The 18,323-nt window shown below is 40.5% G+C and overlaps 1 protein-coding gene across 5 annotated transcripts in view; it reads right to left on the bottom strand.

Annotated features, from left to right (window-relative positions):
* TRPS1 (transcriptional repressor GATA binding 1) overlaps window positions 1-18,323 on the bottom strand; it is a 219,935-nt gene that overhangs the window by 177,899 nt on the left and 23,713 nt on the right. For 3 of the 5 annotated variants that reach the window (XM_055799862.1, XM_055799861.1, XM_055799865.1), the window contains exon 2: window positions 2,005-2,163. The exons of 1 other annotated variant lie outside the window; for it this stretch is intronic. In XM_055799862.1, coding sequence (XP_055655837.1) covers window positions 2,005-2,041 — 37 coding nt within the window. In that variant the 5' untranslated portion in view covers window positions 2,042-2,163. The remainder of the gene's footprint in view (window positions 1-2,004; window positions 2,164-18,323) is intronic. One more of the 5 variants, XM_055799863.1, reaches the window with a different exon arrangement.

Raw genomic sequence — 18,323 nt, 5'->3', positions numbered from 1 at the left:
ATCGGACTATGCAGGTACTAAGCCAAATTCCTCATCCGCTACAAATTTGCACCATCCCCAGCCTACTTAGAGAAAACACATACATGAGACTTCCCTACACTCTCCACTGTGTGGTTCTGGATTTGATATTCACCACCAGCTGGTTTGATCCATTTGTGTTCACATGCCAGCTATGGGCAGAAGACATATGTGCTACTTTTTCTATGCTCTTATCTTTGCCAACACTGTATACAGCAATGGATGTCTCTCTTTGCCAAATTGCGTGTGGTCCAGTGCAGTACCACATGTGAGATGTGAGCTGCAGGCTCAAGCCGGAGGCCCCATCCCCAGGCTAGCCACGGCCAGGCACCTACGGAGCCACTGGATATATGGATTGCTCTGCAAAGGGAGGACCACCTGGAGATTCTCGGAGCAGCACTGCTAGGCTCCAAATGGTGCCATACGCAGACCGTTAAAAGCTGCCGATAACCTTCTCAAAACAGTACTTTGAGAAGTATGGCTGGGGACAGAGGTTAGAAATAAAAGAACAGGCGTCTGTACACCCTCTTATTTACATCTGCTCTACATGAAAGGGCACTGTACGCTATGTTGATAAAAACAGACAACTTCTTGGGGGAAGTGTTCAACTTGTGTCTTGGGCTGGCTCTGTTGTCTTTGTGGTTGAGCCGATCCACAGGCAGCATGGGCTACAGCGAGATAGCTTTCACACAGAATGCCAGCTCGTGTTACAGAAATTTTGACACTCTGTGTGGTCCTAATAGGTTTCTTAAATGCCTACTGTGATTCCTTACTGTAGAAGACACACACACTTGGGAACCCAGTGTCTTCTCTTTAATGTCAACCACACCTACCAGAATATGTATGCACTTAATTTTACTTCCCCCCCAACCAATAACTTCTGATTGAAGTCACTCAGAACTAAGAGAAAATAAAGATTTCCTCTTGTGGAAAGAGAACTATTACAACACAGACTCAGCCTACTGAAACAACATGAGCAGGTATATCATTTAAGGTATAAAGATAGTCCTCAGCTTTTCAGCATTACTGCTTTCTCTGTGGGACTCCACAAATGGTCTTGGTTAACACACACTAAAAATATTTGTAAGCATCTCTGGGAAGTGTTCAGCTAAGTCCATGTTTTACTCCTGGTTCCACATCCCAAATCATTTTTAAAATAACTTCTGGTTAACTGCAATTCATGGCAGAGGACAGAGAAAGGAGTCCTGACTGCCCAGTGCAGAAAAATCAGAAATCGACAAAGTAAACATCGTGACTGTTACCTCAGTCAAAATTAAACAAAACTAAATGTAATGTTTTAAAATGTTTTTGTTACAGATATTTTTGGCAGATAAGGAAAGTTTAGAGATTTGCTATCTTCATGGCAACTGACAGAAGAGAGTCAGAGAAAGGGACAGAAAAAAAATCCCTATAAAGCAAAGAAAAGAAAAATCTGGACTGTATATAGGCTAACTAGACAGTACTCCAGATCTAGATACTTTAGTTCAAATTTTCCTGACGTATTTGTGAGCCTGTGTGTTAATGGAGGGGGAAAAAAAACCCTGTATCTGTCTAATGGAGCTTTTTCATGCCATGTTCTACACTTGGAGAAAGAAAGGAAAGAAGATAACATTGATTTAGATATTAAAACTTTCTTAAGTTGAATTTAAAAGTATTTCCCCCTCTTTTAGCTTTTGAAAAATCATCTGTCATTTATTTGCCTGATATCCACTCAAGGGGACAGTAAGAAAAGACACAGAGGGGTTTTTTTGCTGCTGAAATTCCACCACTATCATTTTTCAGAGACATATTATGTAAATAAAACTGTATTTGCAATACTCCTAAATCGAAGAAAGCATCCCCTAGCAAGTCATAAGTTAGATACAGAAAGAATATAGCCACTCTGAAATTATTATCTCTAAGACAAATAACAGATTGCACAATGTTTTATTGTGTGCCAAGAACGTTTTCAGTTAACAATTTCACTTGAAAAAACGGATCACATACTTGTAAAATCATACCCAGCATTGACTTCATAAGGCATGTGGCTTTAGAGTGCTTTTTACAATTATTAATTCTATTAGTCAACTAGCAGGCGGGCTAATGCAATTGTCTTAGAAGATGCACGGAAGACACAGAAGACATTTTGAGAGCTGATCTGTATATCTGCAAAACAAAACAAAAAAAGGTTTTCCTTCCTAAATTATGCATTCAAAATATGGCTTTTACTTAAAAACATTATTATGCCTATTGTACATTCACATTCATCTGTTAGTGGGCACTATGCAAATAGCGGCTGCTGTTCTCTACTTCCATCAAACATGAGAAATCCCATAGCTGTCTTCTCCTCAAGACAGACACGCTCTTGCACACATAAACACACACACAAAGACAGACAAAAATTATCTCAGACGTAATGTTCACCAAAAAACAGGTTTAAATCAAATTTAAAGTAAGCATTGAAAACAAGCTGGATAAATACTGTAGAAAATAAAAGTGCCTTAAAAACTCACATATATTAACAGGTATTGTGCATCACACAGGGACTGGCTTGATGGGATAGATAATGGAATACAGGTAACTGGCCCACATCCTGCCGTGAGCAATTGGAAGTTACCATCAGCTGGCTGCCTCATGGCCCACTTAAAACAAATTTAGCTGTGTCACTGTCGTTGTTAGTGGGCAACTTCCAACATCTCAAAAATGCCGTCGCAGTAATAAGCACGTTTGTTGGATGTTGGTAAAGAGTGATGAACAGCCATTGGCACTACCTTTTCATCACTGGAAATTATCTTCCCAAAATAAAAGAATTACTAAGCCTGATGTGAATGAGGGGAGTTCTCGAGAGAAGAGAACTCTGGCTAAGGCTCAAGTTGCTGAACTTGTCTTTGGGCTCCATAATCCAAGGTTTAGTATCTTACTTTCATTATGCTGAAATTATCTTTAAAACACGTGGGTATCTTTTTTACCCGATATGATCACTCTCCGCTATTTTAAAGTGGAAATAATAATAATAGCTATATATTGTTTCCCTCAAAACCCACCAAGGCTAATCTGCACAATTCATACATCTGCAAGATACAGACTTTTCTGTTCAACACTCATTCCTATCAGTTTATCCCTGGAAGCAAAAAGTGGAATCTTCTTCTAAAATCAGCTTGTAATTCAGGATAAAAAAATTACCATAGTGACTACTGCACTTCATTTAAAAAAGGAAAAGAAAAAGCAAATTCTGATAATCAATAGTTTCTTATGCCTGGTGAAGTTAATGGCTAATTACCTGCTAATCATCAGCTCCCGCAATGGGTCACTGCTGTTGCTCATTACTTACTGAACGCAATGACTTGTCATCAAAGCCTATTGCAACATTATGGTTGTTGCCTTGTGCTTGTGCTGCAGGTTTAGGTCAGATCTTAGTCATATGCTCTTTGTAAGAGAATAATACATTTAGAAAGATGTCTGAATTTTGAGATGCCACTAACTATCTTTGTACAAGTAGATGCACAAGCAGAGGAAGAGCAAACTGAGTCAAGGGTCTATGAAGACTGTGACATTATCAGTCAATATGCTGCAGCAACAAAAAGTTAAATGAAAATACACATTTATATTCAACAGGCTCAAGTAGGTCCTCTTTGTTAAGGGATAGTAAAATTAATACTTTTACACTCATGTATATTACACACCCACACACAGACATATAATGCACATACGGCGCTTAAACATCAATCATTTTGCCAGAATAATGCAGCAAAAAATCATTAACTCTCAGTGTCTCAGCTTAATATATGTCTAATACTTACCTATCTCACAGGAGTGTTGTGAGGCTTAATTAATTAGTGACTGTAAAGCACTTTGTGATCCTCTAATGAAAGGTGCTACATAGCACAAAGTATTATTAAAATCATTAGGACCACAAAAAAGCCCTGTGGAATTCCAGCCTACACTGTCTGTTGGGGTTGGGAGTGATCTTATTATTAAAAGGAGACTGTCAGACTAATTTTCATAATTTTTTCAAGATCTTTTTTTTCCCCCCTTTGCTGTTGTGATAGCACGTTAGTAGCTAGAAATTTAATCTTATCATCTTAATAACATACACTCATGTAGTTTGTTACTGCAGGGCTAGAGAAGGGAACAGGGCTTTTGGCACGCATCTGGCTTTCCCTTTTAAGAAAAAAAAAAAAAAAATTGAGAGACATATTTTGACACCTTCCCACACTCCACCCCACCAGGACAGCGATCATGTGAGATCGCAGGATACTCACTATAGCCGCATGGGAAAATACTGCTGTGGTTTTAATTTCTCTCTCCTTTTTTATTTTTTTCTTTCGCAGGGAAAAAAAAAAAAAAAAAAAGAAAAAAAAACACAAAAAAAAAACCCAGACAAAAAACAAGGCACAAAACAAACCCCAGCTTATTACACATAAATAGGCTACAAAGGCTGTCTGCTGTGCTTTATATAAAAAACCCTTAAGTGTTCAAAGTGTCGGCTTCTATCAAGCACATAAAGTCCTAACCGATCTGGAGCCTTCTCCCTGCTCTCCATGTAACAACCGAGCAGCTGTGAGGCACACGAGCTCTCGAGCCAGAAAGCTCCTGTCCTCAGAGAGTGAACTTGTGGGAAACCGTCCCCGCGGTGGGCTCGGTCTCTGGGGAGCCACCCTGCACCCAGCCCAGCACCACAGCCCATCCCGGGGCTGGCCCAGACTGCGCCCAGTGCAACCAGAGAGCAAACAAGCTAATCAGGACAGCCCACAGCTCAAAGACCTGTATGTTTTCTAATTTAGGCATTTTTTAAAAAATAATAATAATAATCTGGAAACACACTGGAAACTTCAGGTGAACTTGCTGCCTTCACTGAAAGTCAGAGCACATTAGATGCAGACTAGCCCCAGGCTCAGACACAGTGGTACAGGACTGGCTAAAGCTCCCATCTTTCCACCTTCCCTCATGGACGCTCCAACAGTGAAATGACAGAAAAGAGACATGTACAGCTTCACATCCCTGCCATCTCCAGCTGGGACGCAGAACTAGAGGCAGTCACACACGATGCTTCTCCCCCAGCTTTGTTTGCCCTTCTCAGAGCAAGAACAAACCCAATACCTGGCCCTAACCTCTCTCTGCTGAGAAGGGAAGAACAACCCCTTTTGTGTAAGGAACTCCAGAATCAGGCCTTGAACCATGGGAGGGCAGAATAAGCTTAATGACCAGCAACTCCCTCTTCAACAAGACCACCTCCTCCGCCTTTGGCACCAGGGTCTTCAAACACATCATACAAGACAGGGGACATCACAGCTCTAAGCAAGTGACAAACCAATTCCCAAAGGACTTTTTGAGCTATGTAAGTTTTTCTACAAGCCCTAAAACCGCGTGGCCACTCCTTCCTGCCTGGGATTGCTTAGAATACAACATGCCTCCTCGTATCAGTAAAAACTGGCAGGATCAGACATAGTATTTGGTCAAAATGTATCTGCTTGATATTCTACGCTCTGCATGCTCCACTGCAATTATGATAGCTTCATCAGTCTAGAAAATGCAAGGAGAAAATCATGCTTTGTACATCACACTAGCAGAGCAGTATTATAGCAAAACACTTACTGTTTTTCATTGCCTCTCTTCTGCATTTTCAGACTCTTCAGTGTGATTACCCATTTGCCAAGAGCTTTTTGCAGGTTTTTTCCCACAAAGTTTACAACAAAGAGACAAGTGAAAAAAAGCTGCAGTCTGTTCAAGCTTGCTCCTTCCCATTTACATTTACTTTCCCAACATTGATTGTTCTCAAATCTCTGAAGGTGCACTTTCGGACATCTTAAATCCTGTTCAGCTACAAAGTATCATCACCTTCAAACAACTCTCATCAAATAAATCTCTAATTAATTCACATCAAATTAATTCAGAATGATCTTTTCTATTACCATATGCTTCAGAGCACAGCACACATTACTAGTCACCTAGCCACTGGAATAAATCTAACTTTTTCTATGGGTACAAAACAGACACTTGGTCATTTCAGAGAGTTTAGGAGTGGCATTTCAAAACAGATTGGTTGAGCCTACTTCTAGACACTTACTTCATTTTAAGCTCACTACCAGGGTAATCGTGCATACACTTTCAGAAGAAACTGAAGTCAAAAGGTGATTTGTCTAAAGAGGTGACATGGCATGGAATATTACAGTGTCTTGTAACCAAAATGAAGAATTCTAAAACTGCCTTCATTTAAGGATGCCTGAGCATGGCCGTTTGCTGCTCTGCATTTCTGACCAGCCTGCTGCAGAGAGCTTTTTCCTACCAGACCGCCGCTGCCATCCATCCAGGATGGGGGAGCCCAAGAAGGCAAAGATTCACTTTGCCCTGGCTTCCAACCGAGGATCTAAAAATGCTCTGTAAACATGACAACCTATTAAACCTCAACACAGCTTCTGAGTGAAACAGGAAAATTAGTATCACTGCCATTGTATGGATAAACAAAACTACCTATGGATAGTCGCGAAAATCGAGGTGTTCAAAGTGACATGCAGGCAGGGCTCTTAGCTACTGACTGAACCTGGTTTCTCTTGAATGTCCAGGTGCACATCCCTCTCCTCTCCCGTATGTATTTCAGTAGAGAGCGCATCACCCTAGTGCTTGGCAAAAGGCCAAGATCCTGTAATTTAATAAGGTACAGAAAGAGCACCTCATGCAAAAGTCTAAATGCTCTAATTTATCATGACAGTTATGGGATAAACTGACATTTTATTTGTATGCAAATTAGCTTCCAAAACACCATTAAAAGGACACACTTTCAGAGAATATTGTGCCTTTGCTTCTCTGTTCTGCATTTATCTAAACTCAGCTTTGTGTATTCAAAGAAGTTTAATTTTTATGTATCGATGCTGCTTTGCATGCTCCCCAAGTTGTTGTTACTGCACAGCAGAGAGAATCTAGCCTGATTTGCTTACTGCAAGAAAATAACTGACTTCTGCCAGGACTGACACCTCCTAGGCGAGCCCTGCCATCCTCACTGAATCTTCTGGTTATTCTATTAATTTGCTGCTGTTACACTTCATAGGACTGTAGAACATTCCCTATTAGATGAGACCAGAGGTCCATTTAGCCTGGTGTTCTGACTTGGAGAGCAGCCAAAACCAGATCCTTCAAAGAAGCTTCAACTGCCTTTGGACAGATACAGAATCACCTACCTCCGTGAAAAATAAATCGCTCCTACTCCTCAACATTTAGACAGTGGCTGACTTTCTGAAGAGTAAGAGGGTTTATAGTCTTTAATTATCTCACGTTCTACAATTTGTTGTGAAATAGGTCTGCATATCCCCACTTCCAATAGAAGTGTCCAGTATCTACCTGAACGTTACGAAGATCCTGATATCAGTGACATCCTGTAGCTCTCTTTACAATCTAATTATGAACTAAAATAGAGCAAATATTTTAAGCATTTTGAATGTGTTTCTTGTCAATGGAGTAGAGTTTCCTCTCCATTCTGTGCTAGGAAGAATCAAAGATCCTCTAAGCTGTGAGCGCATCTATCGCATCCTCCCTATTCATCCTGTCTTTAGGGTAAACAACCACTGTCTTTCCAAACTCTACTGGTAGGTGTGGTGATCTCACATGTTTCAATTTCTTTTCAGCCTAAGTAAACTCAACGTTCTTTGTAATCCAAATGTCCTTTGAAGACAATGGGAGTTTAGGGTTTGCAAATGACTCAGAACTGAATCCCAGTTGACTGTATAGGCAGAAGCAAGCTCAATGCTACCTTGAGATGAAAAGTGAGAGAAGAAGGTGACCTCCTGGCTCCTAGGCAAGAGCAATCAAGTATGGATACAAGACGTGATTCATTTGTTCTTTTGCATTAAGAATACAATGGACTGATCCTATTTCCCTTGAAGCTAACGGCAAAAGCTCCACTGACTCTGACAGAAGCAAGACTGTGATGTACCTTTCTGCCAAGTGAGGCCTGCAATATGAAGGAAAGTCATGACATTTCCTTTGCCCAATCAAAACTTCAGTCAAATGGAACCAACAATTATCTGGGAGAAGAAGAGCAGATGGAAGGGAGAAAGAGGATGCTTTTGGCTAGCCTTCCAGAAAAGTTCAAATAATTTTGTTTCCAAGTAGAGGCAAAAAACTCCCATTTGAAATGGGGTTGAATTTTCAGCTGGATCAAAACTAAGCACTGGGAAGGAGGCAGAAGTCTACAGCCTGGACCTGAAACAGCAATACTGAATCATCACCCGAGAGGGCATTATTGTAGTACTTTTCCAGCCAGACCAGAACCAAGATGAACATGAGTTTGCAAAAATGTCTTTTTTTTAAAAGAAAAAAATTGGCAAAGGTTTCCAGACACAAGTTACGTAGGTAAGAGAGGGCAACCAAGGGCAACAGAAGTTAAGCCCATGTACATCAAAGCAGACTTTGGGTTTGGGTACCTATCCAAACTGAGCCTTCAAAGGTTCTGATGTTGCCCTATTGTTTAGCTTGAATCTTGTCTAAGCTTGCTCAGGAGAACCCACATTCAGAATTATGGGAGAAGGGAAAAAGAACAGACATTTTCCAAACTGTGATTTCAAAACAAAACAAAAAAATGTAAATCTACATGCTGCAGGGTAATACTGGTAAGCGTGGCTAGCTATTGTTGCTCCATGCTTTTTAATTTCCATATATTAGCATTCATTGCTGACATTATTAAATCCAAAGTTATTTGGATGCTTTGATCAGCAAATTGAATCTTGAATCTATATATGATGTACCTATATTCACATGAAGTTTACAAAACTATTATATTTCCCTATTCTAACTCTTCCCCCCACATGCTCTGAGTTTCCATATATCCCACAGCCACACATTCCAAACACAGACTATTTTATTTAGTAATATATTCAAGAATTTAGATAAAAAGAAAAGCAGTGGAAAATGTTTGGCAATCTCTATATAAACAGTTTCTATACATTTGGGTTGAATCATCCAGTAAACTCTCATCTTGATATGCCTGTGACAGATAAAACTTTCATCACCAATACGCCCTCTTGACTTGGAGGTCAGGAAACAGGGAGATCCATATTAAAAAAAAATCTTCTACTCTTTATGGCTATCACAAAAATTAACATCACATTAAATATAAGCAAGTCAGAATTTTGGCTCTGATTTTCAACTCGGCACAAACAACCCCACTCTCCATTGTGAATGGGGGAGAAACAACAGCAGTGGCAACCACAACAAAAGAGTGGATTGTGTGTGCCCTACACAAAACAGAAAGCTGTGCCTATTCAAGAAATCTTGGCCATTTGTCAGAAATTAGAGAACTGATGTTGGAGCCCAATATTAGCTCCAGCCAAAGCAGTGGTGAATTACCTTGCCTTTGGAATCATCCCTATTAACTAGGAAAGATTGTCTGTTGCAGCACATATCATATGGTCCCCACGCAGACTCAAAAACACTGAGCTACTTTCTTAAAATAAAACAAAGTAAAATGAAAAAAAAAAAACCAAAAAAACACACCACCAAAGCAAATGCAAATGGATTCACTGTGAGTGGTTTGTCTATTATTTGCCCTTTTTATCTCTTATTTATGTTTCTTTTCAAGCTGAGGAATGAAGTGAAATGCAGATGAGAAAGCTACTCTTATAATGCCTCCACCGTAATGATTTTTATGAAACTGCTTTAAAACAGAGAAGCATTTTTCAGATAGCCGTAAGTATCGGATACCCATATTCACTGGGGAATATGATTTCTGTTTTACCCATTTCAATTCTGGTCAGAAACAGAGAAGGAGAGCACAGAACAAGGAGACTCCTCGAGACTGCGCTGATGTGGATTTGCAACAACTCCATGTAGTGAGCGGTGGCATTCCTTTAAAACTGGCAAAGGGTGTCAGCGTCAGCCTGTTGACTGCTGGATGAATATATATAGTGCAAATAATGCTGTTCTTGAATCAGTTTTTGCCCAACTCCCACATAAACTTTCCATGGGAAAATCTCATAACGCCTGCATAAGTGATTTTATGAATCTAGCTTTCAGCTTTTGATAGAAGATTTCTTACTCTACTCACTTTGATTCTTTATTGCGTGAAGGGGTAGTGCCAAAAGCCCTCACATTAGCCTCGACCATACAGCCATCAGAAATTTAATTTAAACTCTGGCAAATTGCCAGGATCATAAAACACATACAAAAAAGATTTAGAAATTGATTATTTTTTATCTGAGGGTTAAATACGCAATTTCCACAAACACAAGGACAACACAGGTTGCAGAACCCGCACGCTGCAATGTATATAGACAGGCACTAAAACTACCAACAGGAGTTGAGCAGAAAACTGCAGCCTGCAGAGAACAAACAGAAGTGGACAGTAGTTCCTCCCACTGAAGACACATTTTTGAAATGGGTTGGGACATTAACTGTATCTCTTTTCCATCAACAATACACCTAAATGCTCCTTTACTAAAAAAAAATAATAATCTAGAAGAACTTCTCTTAAATAACTCACATAGAGGTACAACCACAGATTACGCTAATACTTCCATTCTCAAAAATCCCCTATACACAAGCGAGCCTTACCACATTGCTCCTGTCTTCCTCCTCAGAGCTGCCTTCTTGCCACCTCAATTCCCAATCCGGTACCCCATCAGTTTTAAGAAATATCCGGCAACGATGTAGGGCTGATTTGCACGGGGATATATCCCACAAAAATGGAAAGCTTTTGCCATGTTTTCACTTATAAAGAAAGCAACTTATTAAAGCAACTTCTGGGTTCACTGGCATCCTGGAGTCTAAAAAAGTCCCAAAATTATTTGCAGAGGCTACAACAGCACCTTCTTTGAAGTAATGTTGCAACTTGTGCAAAGGAATTTGGGATGTACCTGAGATCTGAAGGTGCGGGCTACAAATTAACACAGCCAATTAGGTGGAGAAGCTGAGAGTCCAACACAGATGGGGCAAGATAACCACAACTGAACAAAAGGACTGCCAAATGTAAGCCAGTTGGCTGAGTATAGATTGTGTCATCCTGCTCAGCTAGCTGCTGCCCAATCAATAATCTGTTGCTGTTTGCTCTTTTATGCCAATCAATCCCAGCTAGGTCTGCTTCTAATTTTCCAATCTAGGAATAGCTTCAGAACATCCACAACTGTTATTTCAAACAACTCAAGAGATAAATGTTTCATCCACACATCAGCGTGCAGATTCTTCCCAAAATGGGACTAGTCAAGAGTAAATAATTACTCCTGCAACAGTTTGATCTGATAAACCACAAGACATAAGGCTGCAAAAGCGATCTTTGTACCATTAGCAGTCAGGAGCGAATCCAGCTTCTAAAATTACTTGATTAACTGATACAGGACCCAAAAACTGTGATAATTCTGTAGAGAATGTTTCTCAATAGATACAGTCATTTTTTAGGGATTAGCATTAGCTATAAATTTCTTATCCTCTGAAATCTGGTACAACTGGATTTATGCTGCAAAGATGCCTTGCTTTACAAGAAGACAGAGATGAAATCAGAGCCAATTAAATGTAAGCATCTCTTAAAACAATTCTTTTGTTAAGCAGTACGTATTGAAAGAATAAGAATACATGAGAGGAATTAGAAATTATCTTCGTAACTTGTCTGTGGCTTCTCTTTTTGTGAGTAATAAGAACAGCGCAAGATCACGCCGATAAAAATCTAAATGTCATAAGACATTCGTATAACCATTTGTATGTAGATAACAAGATGAGTGTATACATGCATACATGACATAAGGAACAGAGACTGCAAGAAACAGAAGTCATGTATTTGTGAAGTAGCTGATACCTGGGTCTTCTCCAGCATGAGAATCTACTCTTCAAACCAAACATAGACTTGAGCCTTCCTTTTTTTTTAAAAAAAACCACCTTTTATATCATTGAATCCCACAGCATCTTGATAGGCCTTTCCCCATTAATAGAAATAGAATGACTCTTTATGACTCCCAGATCTAAAGCATTGATTTGATTTCCCATCCTATTACACACCAAATTGTTGCAGCTCTGGATCTCCTCTGAGTCTGAAAGAAAAACGCCCAACAACTATGCTTGTAATACTCGCTCTCTATGCTTGTAATACTCGCTCTTCATCCACATGCAGCAGAACCTACATACTGTTCCCATTTTGCTTGCTCACAAGATGGCATGCTTGTCTCACCTCAACCCCACAAATAAGTCTGTATTATGCTCACAGCATCAGGGATAATTAAAGGTTGGGCACGGAGGTGGTAGCGCTGTTAGTGAGCGGAGCAACGTGCTCTGACACCATTGACGGCACCGGCACTGCTGCAGGTATGCCCATGCTGCAGTGCCTGCAACACTGCGTACACACAGACCCACCAGTCCTCGCTTCCCGAGCTCAAATGCAGGAAGCAGTAGGGGCCTAGAAACTGCAAATCCCAGAAGAAAAAAAAAAAAAAAAAAGTAGTTTCTTTAGCTGAAACTGAACATTGTCTGTTTAGAACACCACTGACATATGAGCTAAGGGGTAGTTGTGCGATTTAACAGTACGCTGTAATCTGGACAGTGTACACACACTTGATTAGGCTCTAAAATTACTGAAAATTACCATGTCCCTTGCATCTTTCTAACAGCTTGACATATCGATGCCTAATGTCTCATTATGTTTCAATTTCAATCATAACTGTAAATGACTGGAAATAGAGAAGAACAAGACATAAGATTTTGGGGAAACAGGGGAGGAGGGGAGGAGAGGATGCATTATAGAGAGACTGGACTTCAGAAACTCCCTGAAAATATTAAAATCAGCAAAAAACCCGTAATTTCAAACTCCATGAAACGGCAAGTCTACAGCAGGTAGTGGAATATAGATTACACACTGCAGACCCAGTGGTTCACTCTTCACAGGCAGAGAATGTTAAGACTTGTTTGGATTAAAAGAAACATCCCTTTTTCTTTTTTTCTTTTCTTTAAAGACAGCTGTGGGAAACAGAACAGGAACATTGTTGTACCTGTGGGTTTTGCTCACATTCCCCATAAAAGCTCTAAGAAAACAGAAATGATACCACCTTTTATTTTAGCTATAGCAAGAGTGCACAAAGTCTAGGACTTTTGTTCACGTGGCAAGCAGACATGTTCAATTGTACATAGAGGCCCTTCGATATAACCTGTGTCCTTTAAGCCGGTAACCAGCTGCTAATCACTTCCCACTAATCTCTACATTCTGCCCTGAATTCACAGCATTGCAAGTCAATCTGGCCCTTGAACAGGGCAATAAGGAATTGTCTTAGGCTGTGCTGGAGCTGGCCTGTGAACACTGTAACTGAGATTCAAGAAGTGAGGAAATGTCAATGGTTTAGGCGTCAAGATGAGCAAAAGGAAGACCATTGTGCAAGCTCATACCACCACAACGATGCTGTGCAAGCTGGAAACAGTGAACCCACAAGAAAGCACTAGACAGGGATTTCTTTTCACTGTCAGCTGAAATGCTTCCTGTAATTATAAATATACAAAGGTTAAAGTGAGAAAATGATTAAAATGCACGGAGAGAAAATTAATTCACAAAGAAACTCAAAAGATTAATCAACAATAGTCTATCAGTATAAGATACTGCGTCAACACAGCTTTTCTGAAGCAGACAGCCTGGCATTTACTTGCTTTGCTACATGAGAAAAAAACATCAGAGAGTGGGTACATCTAAACTGTGGTATACACTTCTGCAGCTCACAGCTCCAAATGCACACCCCTGGCAACATCCTGACAACACATCAGAATATCTGGTTTGGCACCATTCTCCTGCACACTTTGGACACCCTCAGTAAAAACCCAAGCGAAGAGACAAAGTGCAACGTGCGCCATCCAGCAGATCAGGATTGCAGTGCCTGACCTGCAAGAGAGATACAGCAACTGCTCGTTGCTGGCTTATGCTTCCTGTAAGTACTTCACACCAGCAATATCAGACAGACACTTTCTTGCTCTGGTTTCTCATGCCATTTTTTCATTATTATTTCACCTCTTCCCCACCCCCACCCCCACCCCCCTTCTTAAATAAAACAGTGGATCATTAAAAAACAGGAGGGGCAGTCCTATGGTTAGATGAGTAGCCAAGGACTGGAAAATGTCTCTTAATTTCCTTTGTGTCCACAGAAAAGCAGCATCATATGCTAACTGCTCCCACTCCAAAACAGCTATATCATAGCTATGTTTATACAGTTTTTGTAACGCTCATCAAGAAGTGAGCCAGGTCTTGAGGCCAAATGACAACGCAGAGGCTGAAACTCTACTACTTTCTTCTCAAGTCACTTCTTTCCACTTGAACTAGTCCATCAGGGTCTAAAGTCTCATTTCAAACAGCTGCATCACAGATGATCTAACAAGACAAATACTCAAGTGAGTTTACACAGAAAGTACTACGGAAACTGGCTGACGACAAAGTTTGTGGTATCTTCAATCTAGAGTAGCACCGAGACATCATACAGAAAACTACTGAAAATCACATTGTAAGTTAGAATGAAAATTAGTAAGGAAAAGTACATGTTCTATGAAGTAACAATCCTGGCACCTTATTAACTGTAAATGATATAAGAAGGAAAAAAAGGAAAAAAACATAGTAGTTGACCATAACTATAAATCAATCTAAATCACACTTCAAAAAGGCCTTATTATGTCCCAGGTAAGAATTTTTGCAGAAACAGGTAAGTAATAATGTCACAGATGACACTGCATTAAGAAAACTATTGAAAATGTCCAAAAAAGATTAATTTTAACTAAAATTAATGAAGATATAGAAGGTGGGACTCTTCTCTATATGAACATGTGAAGTGCCACTCATTTAGACTAGCAACACAATTGCTCGCAGCAAGTAAACATTAGGGAGGAAAAAGCTTAGGATCACGTTGGCATAAGAACAAATAGACTAGCCATGATTAACTTTGGGCTGAAAATGAGAAGGAAGGGTTTTAACTGACAAAGCAGTGAGGCTATGAAACATCTTTCCACCAGACGCAGTCAAGGCAAAAAAAGAACACTAATTTTAGGATGAAGGTGGGTCACTTTATAAAAGGGATTATAGACAGTGGTTGATGTTCAAAGAGCTACCCACTGCTCACAATTCCCACAGAACTTGAGGACAACATACATGAACCCACTTTTTCAGGGTATGCATAGCCTTACCACTGTTCCTTAAAAATGTACATGCCAAGGATACTGTTTCCTCAAAAGCAGATGGAGAAAAAGCTATTCTTTGTCTCTATCCTTTTTAAAAAGTATGTACTTACTCTCCTAGTGACTTTCTACATCCTCCTTAAAGCCAACAGTCTTAAAAAGACAGTATCTTCCACCTCCAGAGAAAATACAAGACATGTTTCCTACTTGGGCAGAATTAAGTGTGACATTATCAGTACCAGATCTTTTGTCAAAATGCCACTTCCACCATTTCTATCTGTCTGTCTTACAAGTCATTTATATGTGTGACTGTGCCACACTCAAAACAGGTACTGTAGAGTTCTTTCTGTATTTTAAAGGCCGTTTAGTTATTAGAAACACAATGAGCAGGCAGTTCTTGAGCCCTCTACATAGGTTCACAAAAGACATATCCAGGGCTGCCCACACTGCTTTGCCAGGACAACCTAACCAGAACTACATTTAAGGGGGGGGTGGGGGGAAGTAAAGTTATTTTCAGTAAATTGTACACAAAGCCTGAGTGGGACAGAGGTCTACGGATAGGAAGCATCTAGAGTGAGTTCCAGGCAGTTCGAGACTACACTTTGCTGGTCATCAAAAAAAAAAATTGAAAGATTGCTTGGTCGTTTTTTGTGGGTTTTTTGGTAAGACAAAACACTTGTTAAAATTCTGAATGTTGCAGTTTTCAAGTGAATTTAATCTATGTAGATGAAACTAAATAGAGAACAGGTGACACCTGCTGCACTCTCTACTAAAGAAAACAGAAAGTTTTGCTCTGATTTAACGAGGACAGAACACTACCTGCCTCCCTGCTTGTTCTTGGAGCCACCCCACATCCCTAGCTTGTTGCAACACCCCTGTTTTCACATAATTCACAATGCAAAACAACACCAGCAACAGATGGCTAAGCAGAGAAGCCTCATGTGGTCAAACTGACCAACACAACCCTTACAATTCCTCAAAAGCTTTTTATGGGGTTCATTTGGGCCTGACCAACCTTCATGCATTATTTTGGTTTAGCTATGTAAACACCAGGCCATTTGCTCTGAAGTGTCTTCTTTTTCCTGCCACTATTTTTTTTTTCCTTCTACTACACTGAAATGCATTTAAACACGCAGTTATTTACGTAAGTACTGTTTGCTAGAAAAAGGGCTCTTTGATAATCAATGATTTGGCAGGCCTTTCCAGAGTCTCATTTCTGCCTGACAGATCACACGAAGACTTTTTTCCCCTGGTCATATATTGGAGTTTTTGCTTCTGCTTGTACAAAATGCAGAGGTTCAAGACCTCCCCCACAACATCAGCACAGTGCAGAGGAGAGGGGAACCCTGACAGAACTCAAAAGGAAAGCTCGATGACGCTTCTCAGCAGAAGCAGACTTGTCTCTGGGTCAAGCAGAGGGTGCCATGGGCAGATTCAGGAGCCAGGATCTGAGGGTGCAATTTCATGATGGGCTTAAGCTGTGCTGGCCCCGAAGGAGCCCTGCCCTCCCCTTCACCTGCCTGCCCGTGCCCTGCCCTATGCCGACACCCACGCCCTGCTCCTGCCCAGGGGCTGGTGTGGGGCTAGTCGGACTGTCCCTTTCCAGGCTGAGACTAAAGAAGCTCACTTCTCTGGAGAGCCATTCCCAGCAAGTTTCCAGCCCAGCTTCCATCTCCTTTGTCTGCTTTCGCAAACAACCATGGGACCACGCTAGTGCTGGTCCCACAGAAACCAGGAAAGAGCCACACACCTAAAAAACCTCCAGCAGTGTCCACACCAAACCATTACCTGCTCCTCACCCCAGAAACACTACTAGGCAGTTCACCACACTGAAGGTCCTCGGCCAGAGGCCATGATGCCTTGTCTGCCTGACCGTGAGAAGGCTCTGTGCCATCCAAGCGCTGCCACCCACCCATGCAACCAGGCTGCTGCACGCCTGTGGTCCGCCTCGCCAGCATGAGGGGAAAGCAAACCTGGCAGAAATGGTGCGAGTGAATGAAAATCAGCGGTACCATAAAGGAGAGAGTGGTTAAAAAGACTTTTTTTGGGGGGAAAGAAATTTTCAGCAGAAAACAATCTCTAGCTGGCAGGAAATTAAGTGCTGTCTTCAGAAAAGTGAAATCATTATTGCAAGCAAACTGATTCATTAAGTAATATGCAGGGGAGGATTATAATGCCTTCCTTGTCATTAAAATGCTTTGAAACTACACTTCTGTAAGATATGCTAATGATATTCAGCTTTTGTATTACACAGCAGAAGCTATGCTCTGGGTGGAATTTGGTGTGCTGTGTTACACGGAGAGTTCAGGCTAGAAAAGCAGTTATTAGTTCCCACTGACTATAAACACGTTTAAAATGCACACAAAAATTGGCCATACCATACAGAAACCAGATGTAAAGATGATGAACTGGTCCACACCACGCGATACATTCCCTTTCCACCCAGGAACCTCCTTCTACGAGTGAGAATTCTCTCTTTGGCATACTATTCTCTATAATTAAAAGCCCACTTGCATGCTGAAAGTCTATTCAATTATTTTTTTTTTCCCTATGTCCATACCTGAATGCTACTAATAAGGAACAACTATTAGAAATAAACTGACAGTTTATATTTACCTTTTTACCTGGTAGTTCAAGGAGTTTTATTTCAGTGAAATTAAGTTCTGGCGTATTTTGACCAATTTACTTAAGTCCTTACTAAAAATAGCAAAATGCAGGCTCCAAACCCCAGTGGAATTGGCACAATCAAACTTCCATGTGATTTATCAGCTTCACTGTCACAGTAACTAACTCGGTGCGTTTTTTTGCTTGGTTCTCTCTGTAAGCTGTCAGGAGAAGTCACTCTATCAAACAGAAATGTAACACTATTTTTATTGCTTATCTCTTTTGCCCTGGGTTACATCAGTAAGTCATCTCCCTCCGTCAACTTGACAAGAATCTTTCTGGTGTTGACCTTAAAAGGACACAGCTGTGACAACTTCATGTTTTTTTTCTTTTAATAGTTCTCAGCTGAATACTTGTTCTTGGTAGTCCAGGGTCTTCCTCAAGCACGTTTTTACCCCACGGGTAGACTGAGCACAAAGCTTTGGTCATTCAATCTAATAGTATTTTCCAGCCTTTATTGCAAAATGCACTAGAGAAGTCAGAGGTAGATTTTATTCCAGCAAACCATGATTAATTACAAGAGGTCTTCTAGATTTGGTCTTATTTTCTTA

Source organism: Falco peregrinus, chromosome 3 (assembly GCF_023634155.1).
Source record: "Falco peregrinus isolate bFalPer1 chromosome 3, bFalPer1.pri, whole genome shotgun sequence".
NCBI classification, from domain to species: Eukaryota; Metazoa; Chordata; class Aves; order Falconiformes; family Falconidae; genus Falco; species Falco peregrinus.
The sequence above is the reverse complement of the archived record's forward strand: the minus strand, read 5'-3'. Positions and strand labels throughout refer to the sequence as shown.